Here is a 20,423-nt window from a genome sequence, read left to right on the forward strand (position 1 = left end):
ACGCCGTCACCCCGGCCATGATGCCAGCCTCCCCGTGGCGTCACGTCCTCTGCTGGGTCGGAAGTGACGCGCTCTCGGCGCGCCACGAGAAGCGCCCGGAGGACGGTTTCCCTGTGCCGGGGCGGGATGGCGGCGCCTGGAGCCCCGGTTACCGTCACCGTCACTTACAGTAAGAGCCACCCCAGGGAGGGAGAGGGGCATGGGGCCCAGCGCGGCCTGCCGTGTCTTCCGCCGCGCCCCGAGCTGGCCCCGGAGCCTCGGCCCCCGGCGGGACCGGCTTGGGGGAGGCTCCTCCCGGCTCCCGCGCCGCCCTTTCCAGCCGTCCCCGCCAGGCTTCCCTCGGCCGGCAACCGGAGCCCGGCGCTGCGGGGCGGGCGGGGCCGTGGCTGTCCCGCGGCTGTCCCGCGGCTGTCCCGCAGACGCGCAGGCCGCGGCGCTGGGAGGCGGCCGGGCGCGGTGGGGGGGTGGGTGGATGTGTGACCGGCTTTAGCGGCTGCGGCTCCGCGGAGCCTGGAGGAGACAGAGGGTGCCGGAGCTGCGGCTGTCAGCAGGGAGGCCGCAGCGGCAGGGCCTGCCCCGGCCCAGGGGCACGGCTCAGCCTCTGCTTAGGCTGGTCTCAGTACCGGCTGCTCCCGAAAGGCTTCGGTTCTTTGCTGGCTTGGTCTTCCTGCTGTTTCCCTTAAGCTGGATCGCTTAAGCTCGTCTAACAGAGGGGAAAAAAAATAGCTTTGTCTATATCAACAAGGTGATCAAACTGGCTGCACAGGGGTAAGGATGTATGGTGGAAACAGGTGATGAGGCTGCCCTTGCCAGAGACCACTGGGCACAGCTCACTGGTTTTGGTAACTATCTTCGTTGAAATTAAATATCACACTGAAGTCAGCACTGTATGTTAAAAGTAGGGGCTACCTAATGGGCTCTCATCTTTATTGTTGAATAAGCTTGAATATTTGCAAGATTACCGGAGTGAGTCCAGGGAAGGGCAATGAGGTGGCTGAGGGGCCTGGAGCACAAGTCTGATGAGGAGCAGCTGAGAGAACTGGGGCTGTTCAGCCTGGAGAAAAGGAGGCTGAGGGGAGACCTGATCGCTGTCTACAACTACCTGAAAGCAGGTTGTAGCATGGAGGGTGTTAGTGTCTTCTCCCAAGTAGCAAGTGATAGGACAAGAGGAAATGGCCTCAAGTTGCACCGGGGGAGGTTTAGATTGGGTATTAGGAAACATTTATTCATGGAAAGGGTTGTAAGGAATGGGAACGGGCTGTTGAGTCACCATCCCTAGAGGTGTTTAAAATACATATAGGTGGGATTCTTAAGGACATGGTTTAGTGGTGGACTTGGCAGTGCTAGGTTAACAGTTGGACTAGGTGATCTTAAAGGTCTTTTACAACCAAAATGATTCTATGATTCTGTAAGATTGCAACAGAAAGTGGTGATTTCTTCAGTATGACAGTTGGGTGCTGACTTGATTAAATGGGCTGCTCAAAGGCCAGCTGACATGATTGACATTTTTTTTTCCCCCAGGAAGAGAAACAGGAGGAGGGAAAAGAAGGCAGAAGGGAAGATGTGGTTAAGTCTGCAAAGAAATATGAAAAGTTACTGCAAAGACATAAGAATAGCTTGGACTCTACAGTTCTTAAAAATAAGATGGGAAATAGCATGGGTAAATTCCGAGGAGGTGGATCTATGTGAGGCAGTAGGAGGAATGAGAAGGATGGTAAAGTAGTAAATCAACAAGATATTTATCAGCAGGATTTTGTTAACAGAATTTGAGGTGGTTTTTTTTTTTTAATGGATTATTTTTTTAAATTATCGAATACTAAATTCAGCCCCTATTACTTTTGCACTATGTTGGTGCCATTCTTTCCACCGTTAGAGCTTATTGTTTATTTCTGCTTGCTCATGCATGTTTTCAAACTGTTACATTATTTTGTGAAAATGTTTCCTTTATCACTTGGCAGTTTTATCTGAGAGTCTTTGGTGAAGAACAACTTCCAGTTGTTTTCTTATCTGGTAATTATTTACTCATTAATAGATTGTGAACAGAAGGCAACCTTCATCTTGGACAGCTGTCTGATTGGTACCTGCTGCTGTCAGGTGCTGCTTTACTACTTAGCACAAACATTTTTATTAAAGTTTTGCAGGCATGCGTGGAAGTGGGGAAAGGTAGAAATAAAGATTAAGAAAGAGTATGTCCACATGTATCATTTGACAATCTGGAAGAAAGTGAATTGACCTGTTTTTTAAAAGTATTTAGGCCTTTTTTAAAGAAGATTTTGGATTTTTTCAGTAGTGGTTATTTTAAATTAGTATTGACATTTAGTGAAGCAAACTGGTAAGCTATGATACCAGTTCTAACCAACAAAGTATTTTTCATGATGATTTCATATTGTCGTGAATTTACAGCAAAATTTTTGTGACAGTCTGCCGAAGGTGGTGCTCATTTGTAATTAAAACTGTTTCTATGGCTAGGCAAACTTGAGCTATTTGTTTGGTTTTTCCTCTCAACTGCTTATGGGCACAGCCCTTACATAAAACAGTTATGTATATCAGAACAACTTTTTAAAATATATTGAGGTTAGGACCTAAATAGTTTTCTTTTCCTAAAACAAGTTGATAAGAAGCTCTGTTTATGGAAAATAAGGATAGAGAACTACTAGAGGAAGTCCAGTGGCGGGCTATGAAGATGATTAGGGACTTAGAGCACCTTTTTTATGAGGAGAAACTGAGAGAGCTGGGTCTGTTCAGCCAGGAGAAGAGAAGGCTGAGAGGGGGTCTCATCAATGTTTATAAATATCTCAAGGGTGGATGTCAAGAGGATGGGACCAGGCTCCTTTCAGTGGTGCCCAACAATAGGATGAGGGGCAGAAGGCACAGACTGAAGCACAGGAGGTTCCATCTGAATAGGAGGAAAAACATCTTTACTTTGAGGGTGCCAGAGCACTGGAACAGGCTGCCAAGATTGGCTGTGGAGTCTCCTTCTCTGGAGACATTCAGGACCTGCCTGGACACATTCCTGTGTAATCTACTCTGGGTGAACCTGCTTTAGCAGGTGAGTTGGACTAGATGATCTCCAGAGGTCCCTTCCAACCCCAACCATTCTGTAATTCTGTGATTCTGTAACATACGTAAGGGTACACTTCGTATAATAAAATTTACAGCTTGAAACCATTTTGGAATTAAGAAATATTGTTGGAGCTTGCAAGTTTTTGAGGTCACTGTCACTGGTCCTGTGACTCTGGGAGGCTGGAACATTTTAAGATCGATACTTTTAGTGCTTCTCTTTGTAAAAGATGCATGCACTTCAAATTACCACCGTAGGAATAGTTTTATTTCTGGTACTTGCTAAGGAGTTCTGACTTCTGCGAAGTAAAAAAATGCCGGTCTGGGTTTCCCTGGCTGATTCCTGTGGGTGCCTTCAGATTGACAGGCCTTAGGTTTGTGGGAGCAGAGGGTCATAGAAGGGTCTGTTGCGAAGTAGAGATTAATAGACATACTCCTTTTTTTCTAAGAATTTCCTGCTGTTTACATGCAAGTAATCTCAAGGAGACTGAATAGGATGCTCCATAAGTGAGAGGTGATATATAGGCTCACACCTCTCAAAGTGGTTGAGGCTGCATGTCAGCAGCATTATGGGGAGAAATAATTTTTGGCTGTGAGAATTCTCTCAGGTGGCAAGGTAGACACTGATCACTTGCTTCTCATGTATGAGGAGTAGGGAGCAAAAGAAGTGGGAAATTGTCTCAGATTACCCGAGACTCATGCCATTAAAAGTTCCTACAAGTAGCAAATGGAATACATCACAAAGGTGTGGGCTTTTGTACTTCAGCTAATGAGATGTCTGGACACTATCTACACTCTTAAAAAGAGGTGTGGAATAGTATTTAGCAGGAGCATTATATGCTGGTAGAATATGCCTGATCCAAATCTTCAGGTTATTAGAATGTGAAACAAAATTAACAGCTGAGGTAAGTCAATTCAAGCAAATGGAAATGAAGTAGAATTATTTGATTGAAAATTATGTTTGTAAATGAGAATCAGTGATTTGAGAACTCTCTGCATTAATGGAAATGAGTGTTAGAAATTGATTCCCTGTAATATTTTCTAGGTAACAGTAACTATTACTGTTACTCTGTTTTTTGTTAGGTAACGAAAAACACAGTATTCGGGTTGCTTCTCCACAAGAAGATGGTGAACCTACACTACAAGATATGGCTGTGCTTATTGAACAAGTCACTGGAGTACCAGTTCCTTTTCAGAAGCTGATCTACAAAGGTAACTTATAAATCTGTCAATCTTTCTTATAGATGATACATTTCACTTTCAGGTGTCCATGCTTTGAATGTTGTTAAAAAGACATGCCCCTATCTACATTTTAACTGTTGTGGGTTTTGTCTTGTTTTGTTTTTCCTGCTCATTTTGCATTTAGGGAGGTCCCTGAAAGAATTGGAGCAACCTTTGTCAGCACTTGGTGTTAAAAATGGTTGCAAAGTCATGTTGATTGGGAAAAGGGTAAGTGTTGCCTTTGGACTATTTTTTTTTTTTTACCTTAAATTATTGTTATTTCTGTCAGTGATTCAGCTGCTGAACACAGAAACAGGTTACAGTATTAACCTACTCTTGTATACCAACCTACAAAGTTGAGTTCAATCTCATGTTGTACTGCAAATAACTCTGCAGTTTATACATTTCTGAAATGACACTATTATGACATTATTGACTGACTTTGCCTTATATTACTGACAAACTTCTGCCTAATCTATTGCTTTTCAGTCCTCATGAACCTTCTGTGCACTATTGACCTTGTATACTCATCTGTTTTTTTGGAGGGTGGTGGGGGAAGCTGTAGCTACTGAGTCTGCTGCATTATTTCCAGGAAAAGACTTGTGGCTGGCTTTGCCAAGTAGAGGACAAGGTAGCATCTTGTGATATAAAAGTTACCTCTACTTTCAAGATGCTAAGCTAACAAAAAGAAAATTGTTTGCACTCCTTTCTTCCTTCAAATTAATCTCATCTAATGTGCCCTTCAAATTAATCTAATTTAATATGTTTATATACATTGCCACTTTGACTGTACTTGTAATTGAGCTTGGGAAGATGCATACTTTATAGGTATTAAAATATGGAAAGAATAACCACAGTGTAGTATGTACTTTAAATCAGCAAAATCCTCTGTCTGTATCACCACTGTTTCTGCTTTTTAGCTGCATAGTGACTCTATTTGTTCCATAGTTGTGAATGTTGTACCTTTGAATACACAGAATAGTCCAGAAGAAGAGGCTGAATTAAAGAAGTTAAAAGATTTGGAGAAGTCAGTGGAGCAAATAGCTAATAAGTTAGAGGAAGTTAATAAAGAGTTCACAAGTATCCAGAAGGTATGCCAGTTTTGTATCATGTTATATCTTTGCAAAACAGTTTTGTAAGTATGAATATTTTAAAAAAAATACTGCTTAAAGGTTTTGTGTAGTCAGTAATAGGCTACCCTTCTTAACTGCCCAAGGGGCCTGTAAAATTCTTACTGAATGTCAATTGCTATTTATGGGTTTTTGAAACGGAGGCATGGTGCTGTTTGGAAAAAGGGTGAATATTGTTGCATGTTGAATAAATTATATTCTTTAGATCTAGAAAAACATGACGAGTTCTCTGGAAGTCCAAAGGAGAATGTCTATTACTTCAGTCTTTTTAAGTAAATCTTGCAGATCTTACATTTAGCAGGTCAAGGACTGATAAAATACAGGTTGATATTAGAGTCCCTATCATACTTGAAACTACAAAAATAGTAGAAGATGTTTTCTGCTGTGGTAGATTTTCTAAGCTAAGTGTTTTGTAGGGTGTGGAATAATTTTGTCTTTCCTTCCCTCATTTTCCTCCTCAGGGATTTTTAGCAAAGGATCTCCAAGCAGAAGCACTAAAAAAACTGGACAAGAGGATAAAAGGAACTGCAGAACAGTTTATGAAGATTCTGGAACAGATTGATGCCATTGTAAGTAAATAACCACAGAAGAGGGTCAAATCCCAACAGAAACTGACTGTTAAGAATATATCTTTATTGTAATTTATTTGCTGTTTTAGAATACTAAACCAAATTATTTTGGCTTTGAAAATTAGTTAATTGGTTTGCTCATTTTTCCTTTAGTATCCAGCTCTTGCCGCTGTATGTCTCCAAAAGACTATTGGCAGCATCTGTTTATAAATGGTGACATTAATGCCTGTGGATGCATCCCCATTCTACAGAAGAGCTTAATTTGGGGCAGCAGCCTTTTAAGACTACATGAAATGGGTATCCTTTACTCAAGTTTTACCCTTTTAGTTTGTCTTGGCAAACTTTAAAGTTAAACTTTGTGGTAACATTAAAGGTCTGGAAAAAGATAAAAGAACCACCACCAGATAAACTTTGTATTCTGTATTGTGTAAAAACAAAGAGGTCCTGAAGGCTGAAGAATTTTCTGGTCAGTTGTCTGTGGACTGACAGTACTTTTGAGATGCCTGTATATTGAGGACTGGATTATTTCTTTGGAATGTACTGGGGTATATCCAAGTGCTTCACAGTCATTAATGGACCGTAACCTTACAGCATATTTCCAGAGTATAGTGTAGTATAGTATATCTTTCTGTGTCATGTAGTAGCTGAGAGCTAGGTGAGAATAAGGGACATGTGCAGAGATAAACAGAAGATTGTGACATCTATGCTATTTCCTTATTGTGTGTTTTTGCCTGCTGGTCTTTCTCTGTAAACTTTGTTAAGTAATTATGTTGCACATCATTATCATAATATCCTACTCTGAGGGGAAAATGCTGCCTTTCTGTGGTAGTGATGTCTTTGGGTCTATTCCTTTCTACAGTGACCCCTTATGGGGTTGTTTCAGAAAGATTCCATGCAAATGCCTATAATTAGTGACCTAATGTAGCTTAATTGACGCACACTTTGAAAAAGTTCAGTAGCAGACTAAATCATAGAGTAATAATTTGAACTGGCCATTATCAGATGCTGTACAATGGATATGTTCATAGGGATGGTGGAGAGCTCATTAACTTATTTTCTCCTTTCATATTGTGCACCTTTAATGGTAAACTAGCCTTTGATATTTGTTATAGCCAGCAGTTATTAAATACTTCTATAAAATTATAGTATGCTAAGTTTTTTAAAGTCTTAAAATTTCTCTTTTCTGCCTCATATAGAAGAGAATATTTTGCTGACAGTTCTAGAATACTGTTAGACATACAGGCTTTGTATGACTGGTTCCCTGTTTGAAATGGCAGATTTGCTATGTGTTATGAAAATAGCAATAAGGTGGCAACTGTTTCAATTGAATGGTATTAAAGCCTATTTCTGATCCCTTCAGTTTCTGATATTAAGTCTTATTTAGGAAAAAGTCAGTGCTTGTATGCAGGTGTACAGTTCTGGAACCCTGCAGGCAGCCTTGAAAAAACCCTTGTAACTGCTTCCTAATTAATCCAAACTGAATGTCCCAAGTTTACTTTTGATTGTGGTACTTTTTGCATTGCTTAAACAGAAAGCATGCTATTATCTGTCTCCTTATCCAAAATACTCTAAATAATACTGAACAAGGGAGTTTGATGATTTACTACAAGATTTTCGAGGACTTATAACCTATTGACTTCATGTTTAGGTTTAGGAAATAGAGAGCAAGAGCAAGAAATCAGTGAAGGTTTTTGTTACCAGTGACTGAAGTTACACTGCACATACCAAAGTCAGTTCTGTGAAACTTCTGTGACATCTTGCAGATGAGTTACATGTAGTTGGGTAGAGTTTTTACATAAAACGTAGCTCTTCACTGTACTGCTATTACACCAGCTCAGATGAACAGGCCACCTACTTCCTGAGGTATTATTTAGCTGTGCTGTAGTTGTGCAGCATACAGAGACAGCAAGACAGTCATGAGGTAGGTATATGAACAATAAATGGGTTCCACTGAAGTAAAAAATGGCAAATAGAAATGCAAAACAGAAAAGCATAAACCTTCCAGAGAATATTTTATACAGTATTTAGTATTCTTTTCGTTATCTGAGTAAAGAGCAAGTTCTGACAGATCTCTTGAATGCAGTTGAACACATAGCTTGTTAAAAAAAGATGAGGAAAAAAAAGTGACTGAGTGAGCTGTTTTCTGTGAAGGCAGAAGAATAGATGCAGCATAGAAGTGAAACACACCAGCAAGCTCACTCTGTAACTGTTGCAGTTTGTTTATTTGGCAGAATTGTTATGAAAGCTCTTTAAAATGTCTTGGCTGTTGTACATTGTTTGGATCAATCAAAACATCTACCTTGATACAAAATGAGATTCAGATGGTTATAGAGAGCTTATAGAGGTGAGGAGGCCGGCATATTGTTTTCTGTTTATTTTAGGGGTGTCACCCTCTTACTGTTAGTAGACGAGCTCATTAATTAGAGGAGCTGAGTTTGGAACTAATACTCCTTTTTTACTATACTTCATGTGTTCAACACCTATGAATTTAAAAGAAGTGATTTAGGAAGAGGAGAAGTAGGTTGGTAGTCATACAGTATTGGGGTGGGAACAAAAAAATACAATGTTGTCACTGCCACAGATGTGAAAGGAAAGTCTTGAAGGGATGGTTTTGGGTAGAGTTGCTGTTACTTAAACATTTTAACATTACACTTGTTTAAGTAGCTACTGCTTCCAAAGCAAGAAGGGTCTAGGGATCTTATGGGAATCTCACAAAATTTTGAGTGCTGTGACTCAGTCAGATCTTCCCAAAAGCCACAGATCTTTGAAATTTTCTTTGGGAGGAAAACAAATTGAGTCATGTTCAACAGCTGAAGATTTGTGTGTGTGTATCACCAGAAATACGAAGGAAAGCTTTTCTGAGGTCAGTAGGAAAATTTAGCTCCACAGTCATGACACCATGTGCTTCTTGTGAGACTGCTCTAACTTACATGAAGTCTGTTCACTGATATTGTAATCTGAGAGATTGCTTTGTTCTCATGGTGATTTCTTACTAGATGGCAGGTTTGAAAGAAAGACAATATTGCAGACAACAGGTTGTTCTAACAACTGATAAAAAAAATCTTTCTATTCTGAAATAACAGTCTCTGATTTTGTTTACATAAGTTCATGACAAAATCATCTGTCACATTGCATGTATAAGTACTGAGGACATTGATGACATTATTGACTAATAATTATTCTCTGGTGCCCCATCCTCCTTTTGTAAGAATATTTTTTGTTATAAATCCTCTGTAAAATTTGCTTAAATTACTGTACTGTTCTGATGAAGCTTTTTTCACTGTCTCCTTGTGCCTGCTATACTTGTCATCTGGCAAATCAATACCAAATTAACATTTCAAGGGTTAACAGAAAGAAGTATTCTGAAAACATCGCTGTACCTGTAACAAAGATTTCCCAGGCTTCTGGGAGATCTTGCCACTTACAATAAGATGATAACTTATTACTAAACCTTTTAACTTATCTGGATAAGTAAACATTTGATAAACATTTCTTATTATAGTTCTTAAATATCTTAGCATGATTCATAAATGTAAAATCAAAGCTTTGGGGGCAGATTGTTCTAGAGCACAAGGAGCATGAAAATCCTGTCGTCTCTTAGTGAGGGCAGAGCACTTAATTACCAGTTCTGCATTTGGAAAACTCATTGACAAATGCTGCCATTTAATAACTGCTCAGATGTCTACTTAGATGAAAAAGTTTCAGTGTCAACATAATGTGCTTACCCAGTTTACCAATTTATTTAACAAATAGTTCCAAAAAAACAAAGGGCTGGTTGTCAATAAAAACTAGACACTAAATAAAGCACTCTATGTTGTTTTGAGTTTTTAAAAGAACCTGGTGAAAAAGCTTCCTATTAGATGGAAAAACCTAATCTTGTTTGCAACTAATTAGCATTGGTGCTGTGTGTAGCAGAGTGATTCTTATTTTTTAAGCAATCTGATAACAAAGCAAAAATGTTTCTAGCTATTATGGCTAATGACTGCTCACATAGGAGGTTGTGTATTTTGAGAATAGTGTCCCTTTGGGTCTGGTAAGATAGTAATAAATAATGATGAGCATTTGTTTTGTTTATTAACTGTCCGCACTGCTATAAAGTGGATTCAGGCATCAGATATTACCTACTGAGGTCCGTGGCTTAGGAAATAAGAAATAACCAAAGAGGAGAGCAAAGATGAGGTAGTAACCGTAAGCTTAAAAATCATTTTTGGAAGCACTTCCAAAACAAGCAGAACTTGAGCAGAGGTGAAGGTGATGTTCTGTGGCAGTGGGAGGTGGTTTTGTTAGATCAGCTGGGAGAGAGCAAAGAAATGATGAGAGAGTCTGTGCTTTGTAAGAAGTCGTGCTCAGGAGAGAGGGATTCTGGGTTCATAGTTTATTCAGGAATAGTGAAGATCTAGAGGCAGGAAAGCACACGTGCATTAATTTATTACTGTGTAAACAGTGATTTGGTTTGAGGATCTCTTGTATAAAGCATGAGTGTTGTCCATACAAAAGATAAATCTTTGAGGATGTAATGTGTGTGTCTCTGCAGTGCATCTTGTCTGTGTATCTGTGGGGTGTGAGCTCTTGAGATGTGGTTAAACATTTGAATTTGGGGGTGTGAGGTGGGAAGTAGTTGCTGGTAACAGGGAGACGCCATCTCTGTGTCTGGGTGATTGCGGAAAGGATTAAGAACCTGTGCCTAGGAGTTCTGCAGAAGTTGTGGGGGTGAAGCCAGCGCTGCGATCACTTCTGAAAGTTTAAGACCAAACAGTCCAGGGGCTGGGGGTCTTGAGCAGGGGTTTAGCACAGAGAAAGTGCAAAGCCAAGAGGAGATCTACTATAAAAGAATATGCTGTGCAGTAGAAAGCCTTATACTAATCCAAACTGCTCTGCAAGCAATGCCAGCACCAAAATGAAGATTTGGCAAGCGCTTTGTATACGCACTGCCTAGGCTTAAGCTACTGCTTCTTTAATTAAATTTGATTTTAATTAAATATTGAAATGTTATTGTGACTTAAGGTTTATTGCCAGCTTCACCTGTTAAATCCTGAATAGTTGGACAACGTATTCCTGGAGAGGAGACGTAAGCTGACTAAGGTAAAACAGAGAGACTGTGAGATTTAATTTGATGTTAAGATTTTTAAACTTTACTGATTTGATTGCAAAACACCTTTTAAGTAGAAAGAGAAGACAAACAAACAGATATGAGGGTGTGCAAGCAAACACAGAGGTTAGCATGTGCAGATGTAATTAAAAAGATCAGTTTTGAAAAATGTTGTCAAAAACAGAAATGGTCTGAATGTCTTCTCTACACTCACATTTCAAAGTTTCCTCCAGTTATTATACCAGTACCTGTTTTAGAAACAGACTTTGTGTGGTAAGCCCAGCTGGAGTTCCCTGTCTGCTACTGAAAATTAACTTAGGCCTATTCGGATGACAGAAAATTGTCTGTTATTTTGCTGTTTCAGAATGGGAGGAATACTTGCACAGGCCAGAATCTCTTTCAGAAAATATAGCCTGAAATAAGTACTCAGCAAAGGGAGATGGGTATTGTAACTGACAGTGCATAATTTCATTTTTAATTTGATTATTAAGAAGTTCAAAGTAATGGAAAACTTCAAGGCACAGAAGAATCTCTGTGACAGTGAGATAACATCTTTGTTTCCTGGTGAAAATCAGCCATTAATAATTAGACCTAAATGACCTTTGTGCTTTCAGGCTATTACATATATGTAGTCAAAATAGTACACATCAAATCCTCTCTTTATGTTAAATATCTCTTGTCATATTTTATTCATTTTTAAAAGTAAATTGTGTTGTCGAAAACCAGTGGAAAAATAGGAATGTTTTCTTTTGTGGTCCTGTGTCTAAGATCCCTTGGAATACTTCATATGACTTTATAATATTTTTTTTTAAACATTTTCTTCCCTGTGACAGCTATAAATACTGTAAATCAGGGGTGTCAAACTCATTTTCACTAGGGACCACATCAACCTCACAGGTACCTTCAAAACACCGAATGTAATTTTAGGACTGTATAAATGTAACTACTACTACATCTATAAATGAGCAGGGACATCTTCAACCAATCAAGTTGCAAGTTGCTCAGAACCCTGTCCAGCCTGGCCTGGAATATTTCCAGGGGTGGGGCTTCTACCACCACTCTGGGCAACATGTGCCCCTGCTTTACCACCCTTATAATAAAAAATTTCTTTCTTATATCTAGTCTGAATCTCCCCTCTTTTAGTTTAAAACCATTACCCCTTGTCCTGTCACAACAGGCCCTGCTAAACAGTCTGTCCCCATCCTTCTTATAGGCCTCTTCTAAGTACTGAAAGGCTGCAATAAGGTGTCCCCAGAGCTGTCTCTTCTCCAGGCTTAACAACCCCGGCTCTCTCAGCCTGTCCTCACAGCAGAGCTGTTCCAGCCCTCTGATCATTTTTGTGGCCTCCTCTGGTCCCTCTCCAACAGGTCCATGTCTTTCTTGTACTGAGGGCTCCAGAGCTGGACACAGGACTCCAAGACGGGTCTCACCAGAGTGGAATAGAGCGGCAGAATCACCTCCCTTGACCTGCTGGCCAGGCTCCTTTTGATGCAGCCCAGAATACAATTTGCATTCTGAGCTGCAGGAGCACATTGATGGCTCATGTCTGTAATCTTTCATCCACCAGTACCCAAAAATGCTTCTCTGCAGGGCTGCTCTCAGTCCATACATCTCCCAGTTTGTACTGATACCAGGGGTTGCCCCAAGGTGGGTGCAGAACTTTGCACTTGGCCTAGTTGAACCACATGAGGTTCACATAGGCTCACTTCTTGAGCGTGTCCAGGTACCTCTGAATGGCATCCCATCCCCCAGGTATGTCAACTGCATCACTCAGCTTTGTGTCTTCTGCAAACTTGCCGAGGGTGCACTTGATCCCACTGTCTGTGTGATCACTGAAGGTATCAAATGGTACTGATCCTAGTACAGACCCAAAAGGATCTGTGGGGGACCATGTCAAAGGCCTTACAGATGTCCAGGTAGGTGATATCTATAGCTCTTCCCTTGTCCACTGCTGTAGTCACTCCATCATAGAAGGCCACTAGGTGGGTTAGGCAGGTCTTGCCCTTGGTGAAGCCATGCTGGCTGTCCTGAATCACCTTCCTGTCCACCATGTACCTTAGCAGAGCTTCTATGAGAATGTATTCCATGATCCTACCAGGCACAGAGGTGAGGCTGAGAGTTCAGTAGATCCTGGGATTGTCCTCTTTACCTTTTTAAAAATGGGTGCAATATTTCCCTCTTTCCAGTCACCAGGGACTTCACATGACTGTGATGACTTCTCAAATATCATGGAGAGTGGCTTGGCAACTACATCAGCCAGTTCCCCTAGGGCTCTGGGATGCATCTTGCCAGGTCCCATAGATTTATGTATGTTCAGGTTCCTCAGGTGGTCACAAACCTGATCTTCTCTTACGCTGGGAGGGACTTTGCTCCCCCAGTCCATCTTGCAGTTCATACATTCAAGAAGTGTGGGAGGAGAGCTTGCCAGTGAAGACTGAGCCAAAAAAAGTAGTTGAGAACCTCAGCCTTCTCCTTGTTCGTTGTTACCAGTTCACCAGTCTTGCTCATCAAGGAGGGTACGCCTTCTTTGACCTTCCTTTTCTGGCTGACATACCTGTAGAAGCCTTTCTTGTTATGCTTTGCATCCTGTGCCAAGTTCAGCTCCAGCCCGGCCTTCCTGACCCCAGCCCTATACAACTGGGCAATGTCTCTGTATTCTTCCCAGGATACCTGTCCCTGCTTCCCCTGCCTATGCATTTCCTTCTTGACCTTTAGTTTGACCAGCAGATCACAGCTTATCCATAGTGGTCTTTTGAGATTGAGAGCTCTTGTGCTCTATGTAAAGTGTCCATAAAGATCTGGCAGCTCTGTTCTGCTCCCTTGTCCCTGAGAGCAGTTTCCCAGGAGATCCTATTGGCTAAGTCCTTGAAGAGCTGGAACCCACTGCAGCCCAGACTGCCACCAATCTTGGTGTCACCGATTAGCTCACTTGCCTTGGCGACCATCAGGTTCAGTATTGCATCCCCTCTGGTAGGGCTGTCTATTACCTGGCTTAGGAAGTTATCCTCAATGGCTTCCAGGAGTCTCCTGGTTTGCCTACAGCTCACCATGCTACTTTTCCAGCAGATGTTGGGGTGGTTGAAGTCCTCCAGCAGGACAAGAGCCTACAAGTGTGGTGCATCCTGTAGATGGGCTAAGAAGGCTTCATTAGTAGGCTCCCCTTGATCGGGGCATGCATATATAGGAAACACTAACCACAAGGTTTCCTTTGTTGCCTCAGTCTCTGATTCTTACCCATAAGCTTTCAACCTGCTTGTGGCTGTTGTTCAGAGACAGCACTTCACACTCTATCCATCTCTTGATGTAGAAGACAACCCCTCCACGCTTCTTTCCTTGCTTGTCCTTTCTGAACAGCCTGTAGCCATCAATCACTGCACTCCAGTCGTGGGATCCATCCCACCAAGTTTCACTAGTGGCCAGTAGGTCGTAGCCTTCTAGCAGCACAGTGGCTTCCAGCTCCTCCTGTTTGTTGCCAATGCAATGTGCATTGGTGTGGAGGCACTTCAGCTGGGCTGTCAGCTGCATCACCTTCTCAGAGGAACACCTCTTAATTCCTTTGAGGTATTTCACCAGTGTTTCTTTTTTGTCTCCTATTACATCAGGAGCCCCTGTGTCATCTCACTAAGCCTTCAAGTATGCTCGAGTGTGGCCAACGTGTCTCAGAATGACAGGCTGAGGGCCCTTGCTGGCACCCCATGCCTCCATCCTTGCTGTCTCATCCCACAGCTTGTCATGGGCAAGCCTGATACTGTCCCTCTTGCCCATCATGCCTAGTTTAGAGCTCTGTCAATGACCCCACTACCTTGTGAGCAAAGATCCTCTTACCTCTTTGAGAAAGACCCCATCTGATGCCAGCAAACCCAGTGCTATGGAGGCCATCCCATTGTCAAAAAAACCCAAATTATGGTGGTAACACCAGCCACAGAGCCATGTATTAATAGACTGGGTCCATCTGTTTCTTCCAGTGTTGCTGCCTGCAACTGGAAGGGTAGAGGGAGAAATTACCCGTGCTCCATATTCTTTTGCCAACCATCCCAAGGATCTGAAGTCTCTTTTGACTGCCCTTGGAGATGTAAGAATGTGTCCCAGCTCACTGTGTTGTATGTTTATTTTCTCCTCACTCATGGTTCTGGGAAAGCATGCTAAGCCTGCTGATTATTATTTCTTTGTCTGGTATCACAGTGTGCTAATTACTGCTCAAATACTGAAGCAGTGGGATCCCTGAACTTCCAATGATGGACTGTTTTTTTTAGTGTGGAGTCCTTTGTATTTTTAACTCCTATATTAGGTTATACGCAACACTCCTATATTAAGACCATGGATGTTTTGCTGGATGCTAAAAGAACACTTTTTTTTTCTTTGGTTGTTATAAAGGATCATGTGTCTAAACCTCCCTGTGGAGCTTGCATTTTAGCTGAAATCAAACACAGAGTAGTACAGGGAAACCTATATTCTTGAGATGGACTTAAGGTAGAAAGTAAAAAGTATGCCAGTGAGAAAATGCAAGATTTTTATGCATCTTCAGCAGTGAGAGCACAGTGTTTCTAAGAATGTTCACATAAAGTTTGTATAATGATAATCATATGTACAGATGTTTTACCTGATTTAAAAAAACATGGTAAACCTGAGCACTGTTCCCCACCAACACCCCAGTTTCACGCAGCTCCAAAAGGACGAAGCATATCACATTTGTGAAGATGGCATCTGTGAATATGTTGGGTGGTAGGAGTACAGAAAATAATGCAGTTGAATTAAATTAAAAACTGTCAGCATGTAACGCTTCACATCTGTGGCCTCCCAAGAGCAGATTGCTGAGAAGATCAGATGTACCAGCTGAAACAGGCTGGCCGTGTCTGTGTTGCTGATGGTACATTCTAATGATAGCGAGTATTTGAGTTAATGTGTTTGTAGGTAATTAATTTGTCTTATACTCTCTGAAAAAAGCTGAAGTGGAAGCTCAGCACAACAGTTACCATACACTGCAGCAGACAAAAGCAGTGCCTGTAGTCTGTTGCTGTAACTTACCTAAAGCCACGTGATACATTTGCTGGCTCAGTTCTTCGCAATCAGCATGCCGCATCCCTGACTTCTTGAATTTATGGCTTTTAAGTTCTCTCTTGTGTAATCATCCTCAGTGAGCAGGCTTGGCATTTTCAGGATGCCTGTTCAGAGGATTCTTTGAAATATTCAGTTTTTGCCCTAGGTTTAATATGTTAATTTCAACATTAAGCTGCATCAGCTTGTTTCTTTATTTTACTGCAGAATCTGCCAGAGAATTTCAGTGATTGCAAACTGAAAAAGAAAGGCTTGGTGAAAAGGGTTCAGGTGAGTTTCTTGGGTTTTTTTTTTAGTTTCTGTTAATGCTGGGCAAAGTACCAAGAGTTTGTGAAAATGAGAGCTGTTCAGAGCTTAGATTTTTTTCAATATTTGTTCTTACATTGGTATTTCTTATGACCTCCCATTGAGAAGTATTAAATGGCTTTATAAAACAGGGTACAAAAATACAGATTTTCATAGTTCACGCTGTTTTCAGATAATGTTTGTAGTTTACGTTAGTAGTTGGCCTTATGGCTGCCTGATGATGTAAAGTAATTCTGAGAACTTGTAAAGAAAACAGAATCATTATTCCTTTCCCTTATTTTGATGAGCTGGAGTAATGAACGAGGTCTGTGCACAAGGATGCAGTCAGCTGTAACTCCTGCTGGGTCTCGCTGGAGGTCTTCTTTTGAAAATGTAGCTTCTATTGCAATGCACCAGCTTTCTATGGAGAGTGAGTCTCTAAAGTGAAAGCTGTACAGGAGAGCAGCTATACTGAGGGGTGGGTTTTATAATTGCTTTGCCATTATGTGATGCTTATAAACTCCTGGGCATTGTTTCCTTAGAGACCTTGAACTGCAGGTTTGTTAATAAATACAGAAATTCATCTTTCCACCCCGCAAAGTCAAACTTCCATAAATGAATGGTAATGCTACTTGTATTACTGGTTTTGTTTGTGTTATGCTGACTTCAGTCACAGGTGAGGCTTCTGAAAGTTTTTTGTGAAGGTACCTTGCATTCATATATGGAGTTGAAAGGTTTTGCCTTCTACAGTAGCCTTATTAAAATACTTTCCATTAATGTTTCCAAGTTTTTTTTTAAATAGGCATCTGTTTTGGAGAAACCCCTACCATGAAGTACTTCATAGCAGAAATGTTTTTTCTTGTAGCTTTAGAGACAAAGCACTTTGTGCTCAGTTGCAGAGGGAAGTTCAGAGAATGCAAACTGAAAGGAAGGTCGTTGCTGGTGTAGCCAGGTTGTATGGGGCTCTGAACATGCTCCTGATTCCATGGGCCTGAGCAAAGCAGCAAAACTTTGTAACAGAGTTATGGCTGTAAACCTCATGGCAGGCTCCTAGAGCTCCACTCTTGGGTGAAGTTATTGGAGAAATAAGTTGAGCTTTGTATAAGTACTGCTATTAATGGATAAAACAGACTGTTGAGCAGGTATCAGAATTATTGATGTGCTTTTATAGGCACAGTGTTCTGCAACTGTAGGTTATGAACACTTTGAGGGCTTCAGGGTTTTAGACCAGAGCACTCAACAAACATTTGTTTTTCCAGAGCAAGAAAATAATGGCAGGTTATGCTTATTTTCTCTTGAGTATTCATAAAAGTGAGGGGGAGCTGTTAACTGCCTTCTGTTGCTGGCAATCACATATCTTCCAGGATGGGAAGACAGATGTAAAAACACTTGCAGCCAGCAGTTGCAGTTGTTACCACCTTGACTTTTTTATCCCTTGAGTCCTTACAGAAGTGGGTTGATGCTTGTTGAAGATAGGCGCTTTGAAACACTGTAATGGTTGAGAAACAGTTACCTGGCAAAACAGCTAGCTGCTCTAAAGGGAAGTTTCTTTATGCCATTTTAATGTCAATAACATTAAATATCTGGTTTGCCGATTAAAGTCTAGTGCAGATGCAGAAAAACGAGTGCGAGATGTGAATATGTAGTGGGAGAGTCTGCTCAGAAACTACCTTGTGCTCACATACATTGGAATTGGCCTAAAACAATGTATTGGCTTAAAATACTGGCACGTTGTGCTGCACACAAAGCAAACTAAGTGACCAGTAGCTGCTGACTCTTAATTGTTGTGTGTGGGTTGCTACACTTGTAAGAACTCACGGGCAGCTTGAGGTGCTGTGTACTGCCCTTTTTGGAAAGAGGCCTTCTTCCTTTGGAGGCACACCAGCTGGTTACTGGTAAAGATGAAGATTCCTGTTGCCCTGTAGTCCTGAGAAATAGAAGAGGCCTTGGTTTAATTAAAGCTTGTTTTAGATTTGGCTAGGTAGGTTTGTTGCCCCCATCCTCAGCTATGGAAGTATGTGTTTTAGAAAGGAGTTTACAAGTCGTGTTCAAAACTGAAGCACTAACTTGTCTGAACCTTTATTGTTGTTTATGAACTTTGTATAAACTCAGGGTACTTCAGTGGTAGGACTGATGAGGTTGGGCAGCGACGTTATTGCCTCATCACATATCATGTTTCTGTTGGATTCTGGGTAAAGAAAATTGTGAATAAGTTATTATCAAAATGGAACTGGAAGGTGGTGGTTGAGTTGGTTACTCCATGATGGAAACTGCAGTTTCTCATCTAGCGAAGCATCTGTCATAGCTGTAATTGCATCCCTAGTAACATTTGTTTGTTTCTTATTCTCAGGTTTTTCTTGCCCAGTGTGACACTATTGAAGGAAATATTGGTCAAGAAATAGACAAGCTGCAGTCAAAGAATTTGGCGCTGGCAGAATGAGGCATTGCCATACATAATTAGGAAACATAATTGCTCTATGAGCAAGAAGAAGAGTTTGCTCTTTGTTTTGGAGCACGTATTCAGCTTTTTTTTTTCTTTTTATTTTTAAAGCACAGTCTGTTAGACTGGTACCAGTCAATCATGTATTGCTGGTTGTCTTGTTTGCCGCTTGGTTAGACCTATTATTTTTAAAAGAAAATACTTCCTGAGAATGACAGAAACAATCTTTGTGGTGAATTGTTATGTATCTTATGGACAAATGTTTAGTTAACTAAGTGATAAAGTTTACAGTGATGGGCAATTTTGTCTGATATGTCTTTGAATTTATTTACAGCTCAAATCAAAGGAGGTCTATAATTGTACAAGTGCCATAAGTTGCAATTGTAGGACTTCAACTTGATTGAAAAAGGCAAACTGAGACAACACCTGGAAAAGTCGAACATTCTAGTAGACCAATCAGAGCAATAAAAACCCCCTACATATTTGTATCTACTTAATGTTTGTATGCATTTATAAATATAAGAAAGCTTGCCTATAAGGGAGTTGTACCTATTTTAGCCTTAAATTGTCATAATAAATGGAATGTACTGTAACATGTATGGTACTTAATTTCGAGTGGTGCTTTAAGTTGTTACTGAGCTCCTTTATACAGACGTATGTTTTTTACATAGATTTCTGTTGTACTGTGGTTTTTATAGATTATTCTTAATTTGATTATTTGTGTTCTGTCTTGAGTTATGGTAGGAAATGAAATGAGATTACTCATGCTGCTCATATACCAAGGGTTCAGTTCAAGCAAGGTATAACTAAGGAGCTATTTTGAAAGGGTTTTTTATACCTTTTTTCTGATTTCACTGAATTTGTGATGCTATTAATATATTTAATGGAAAATTGCAGTGATTATTTCCAGTCTGTTAAGGTAAACAGTGAATTTTTATAAATGTCACAAAATGACACAACTTTATTTTAGCAATGCCATGCGTCTGAGTGTTGTGACTGATTCTTGCAGTCAGATAGGTGCCACGTGTAGCCTTCTCTGTCTGGTGAAAAATAAGTTTTTGCAGAAGATGGTAACTGTCAGCAGGCACAGCCAACTTTGCAGTTGTTGGTCAGAGCCCATATCTAATATACCTATAGCAGGAATTGCTTTTTCGCTGATACTTCTGGTCAGAAGATCAGCCATATTTGCAGTGGCTGGTGAGGTAGTGACTGGTAAGGAGCCTGTTTCTGTGGGGAAAGAAAAGCTCTTTTGTCTCAAATGAGTCAGACCGACGATGTTTACCAACGATGTTTATAAATGGCCCTTATGTAGTGAGCCTTTATCTCTACGTGACTGTTTTAAGATTAGTTGTCCTTTCAAGATAAGAATAGGAAATGTGCGTAAAAAAATGTTAACTTCTAATAAGTTATAAACCTTAAATAATAGCTTAAGTATTATTATTAAAGTATTATCTTTGATGTTTGTAAGTGGAGGAACATTTATTTAGTGAAAAATGCCATTGCACAAATGAAGTGGTAGCCCCACATTGGAAAGGGTCACTTTTATTCCAAAAATGCCTTTTGACCATACCAAG

General features: G+C 40.7%; 1 protein-coding gene across 5 annotated transcripts; it reads left to right on the forward strand.

Moving 5' to 3' along the window:
• Positions 1 to 66: 66 nt before the first annotated feature.
• BAG1 (BAG cochaperone 1) lies at positions 67 to 19,607 on the forward strand. Of its 5 annotated transcripts, none has more exons than XR_013921786.1 (8): positions 67 to 169; positions 4,144 to 4,272; positions 4,427 to 4,509; positions 5,259 to 5,372; positions 5,873 to 5,980; positions 10,985 to 11,062; positions 16,332 to 16,394; positions 18,760 to 18,820. XR_013921786.1 is itself a non-coding variant. In XM_080339007.1 (7 exons), the coding sequence occupies exons 1-7, from the start codon at positions 127 to 129 to the stop codon at positions 18,847 to 18,849; spliced, it is 630 nt and encodes a 209-aa protein (XP_080195133.1). In that variant the 5' UTR covers positions 67 to 126; the 3' UTR covers positions 18,850 to 19,607. The 5 variants fall into 5 exon arrangements, 3 of the variants coding, with proteins under 3 accessions (XP_080195133.1, XP_080195135.1, XP_080195134.1); XR_013921787.1 differs by lacking the exon at positions 18,760 to 18,820 and adding an exon at positions 6,134 to 6,277 and having other exon boundaries at positions 10,997 to 11,062; positions 16,332 to 16,389; XM_080339007.1 differs by lacking the exon at positions 10,985 to 11,062 and having other exon boundaries at positions 18,760 to 19,607.
• Positions 19,608 to 20,423: the final 816 nt, after the last annotated feature.

The sequence above is a fragment of the Nesoenas mayeri genome, assembly GCF_963082525.1.
Source record: "Nesoenas mayeri genome assembly, chromosome: 2".
Taxonomy (NCBI): Eukaryota; Metazoa; Chordata; class Aves; order Columbiformes; family Columbidae; genus Nesoenas; species Nesoenas mayeri.

What these genes read in the sequence shown, in the direction of transcription:
- BAG1 (XM_080339007.1), top strand. Translation starts at nt 127, where the DNA reads ATGGCGGCGCCTGGAGCCCCGGTTACCGTCACCGTCACTTACA. An exon ending in AGTTCACAAGTATCCAGAAG is followed by an intron (nt 5,373 to 5,872) that starts GTATGCCAGTTT and finishes TTTCCTCCTCAG; the next exon opens with GGATTTTTAGCAAAGGATCT. An exon ending in GCTTGGTGAAAAGGGTTCAG is followed by an intron (nt 16,395 to 18,759) that starts GTGAGTTTCTTG and finishes TCTTATTCTCAG; the next exon opens with GTTTTTCTTGCCCAGTGTGA.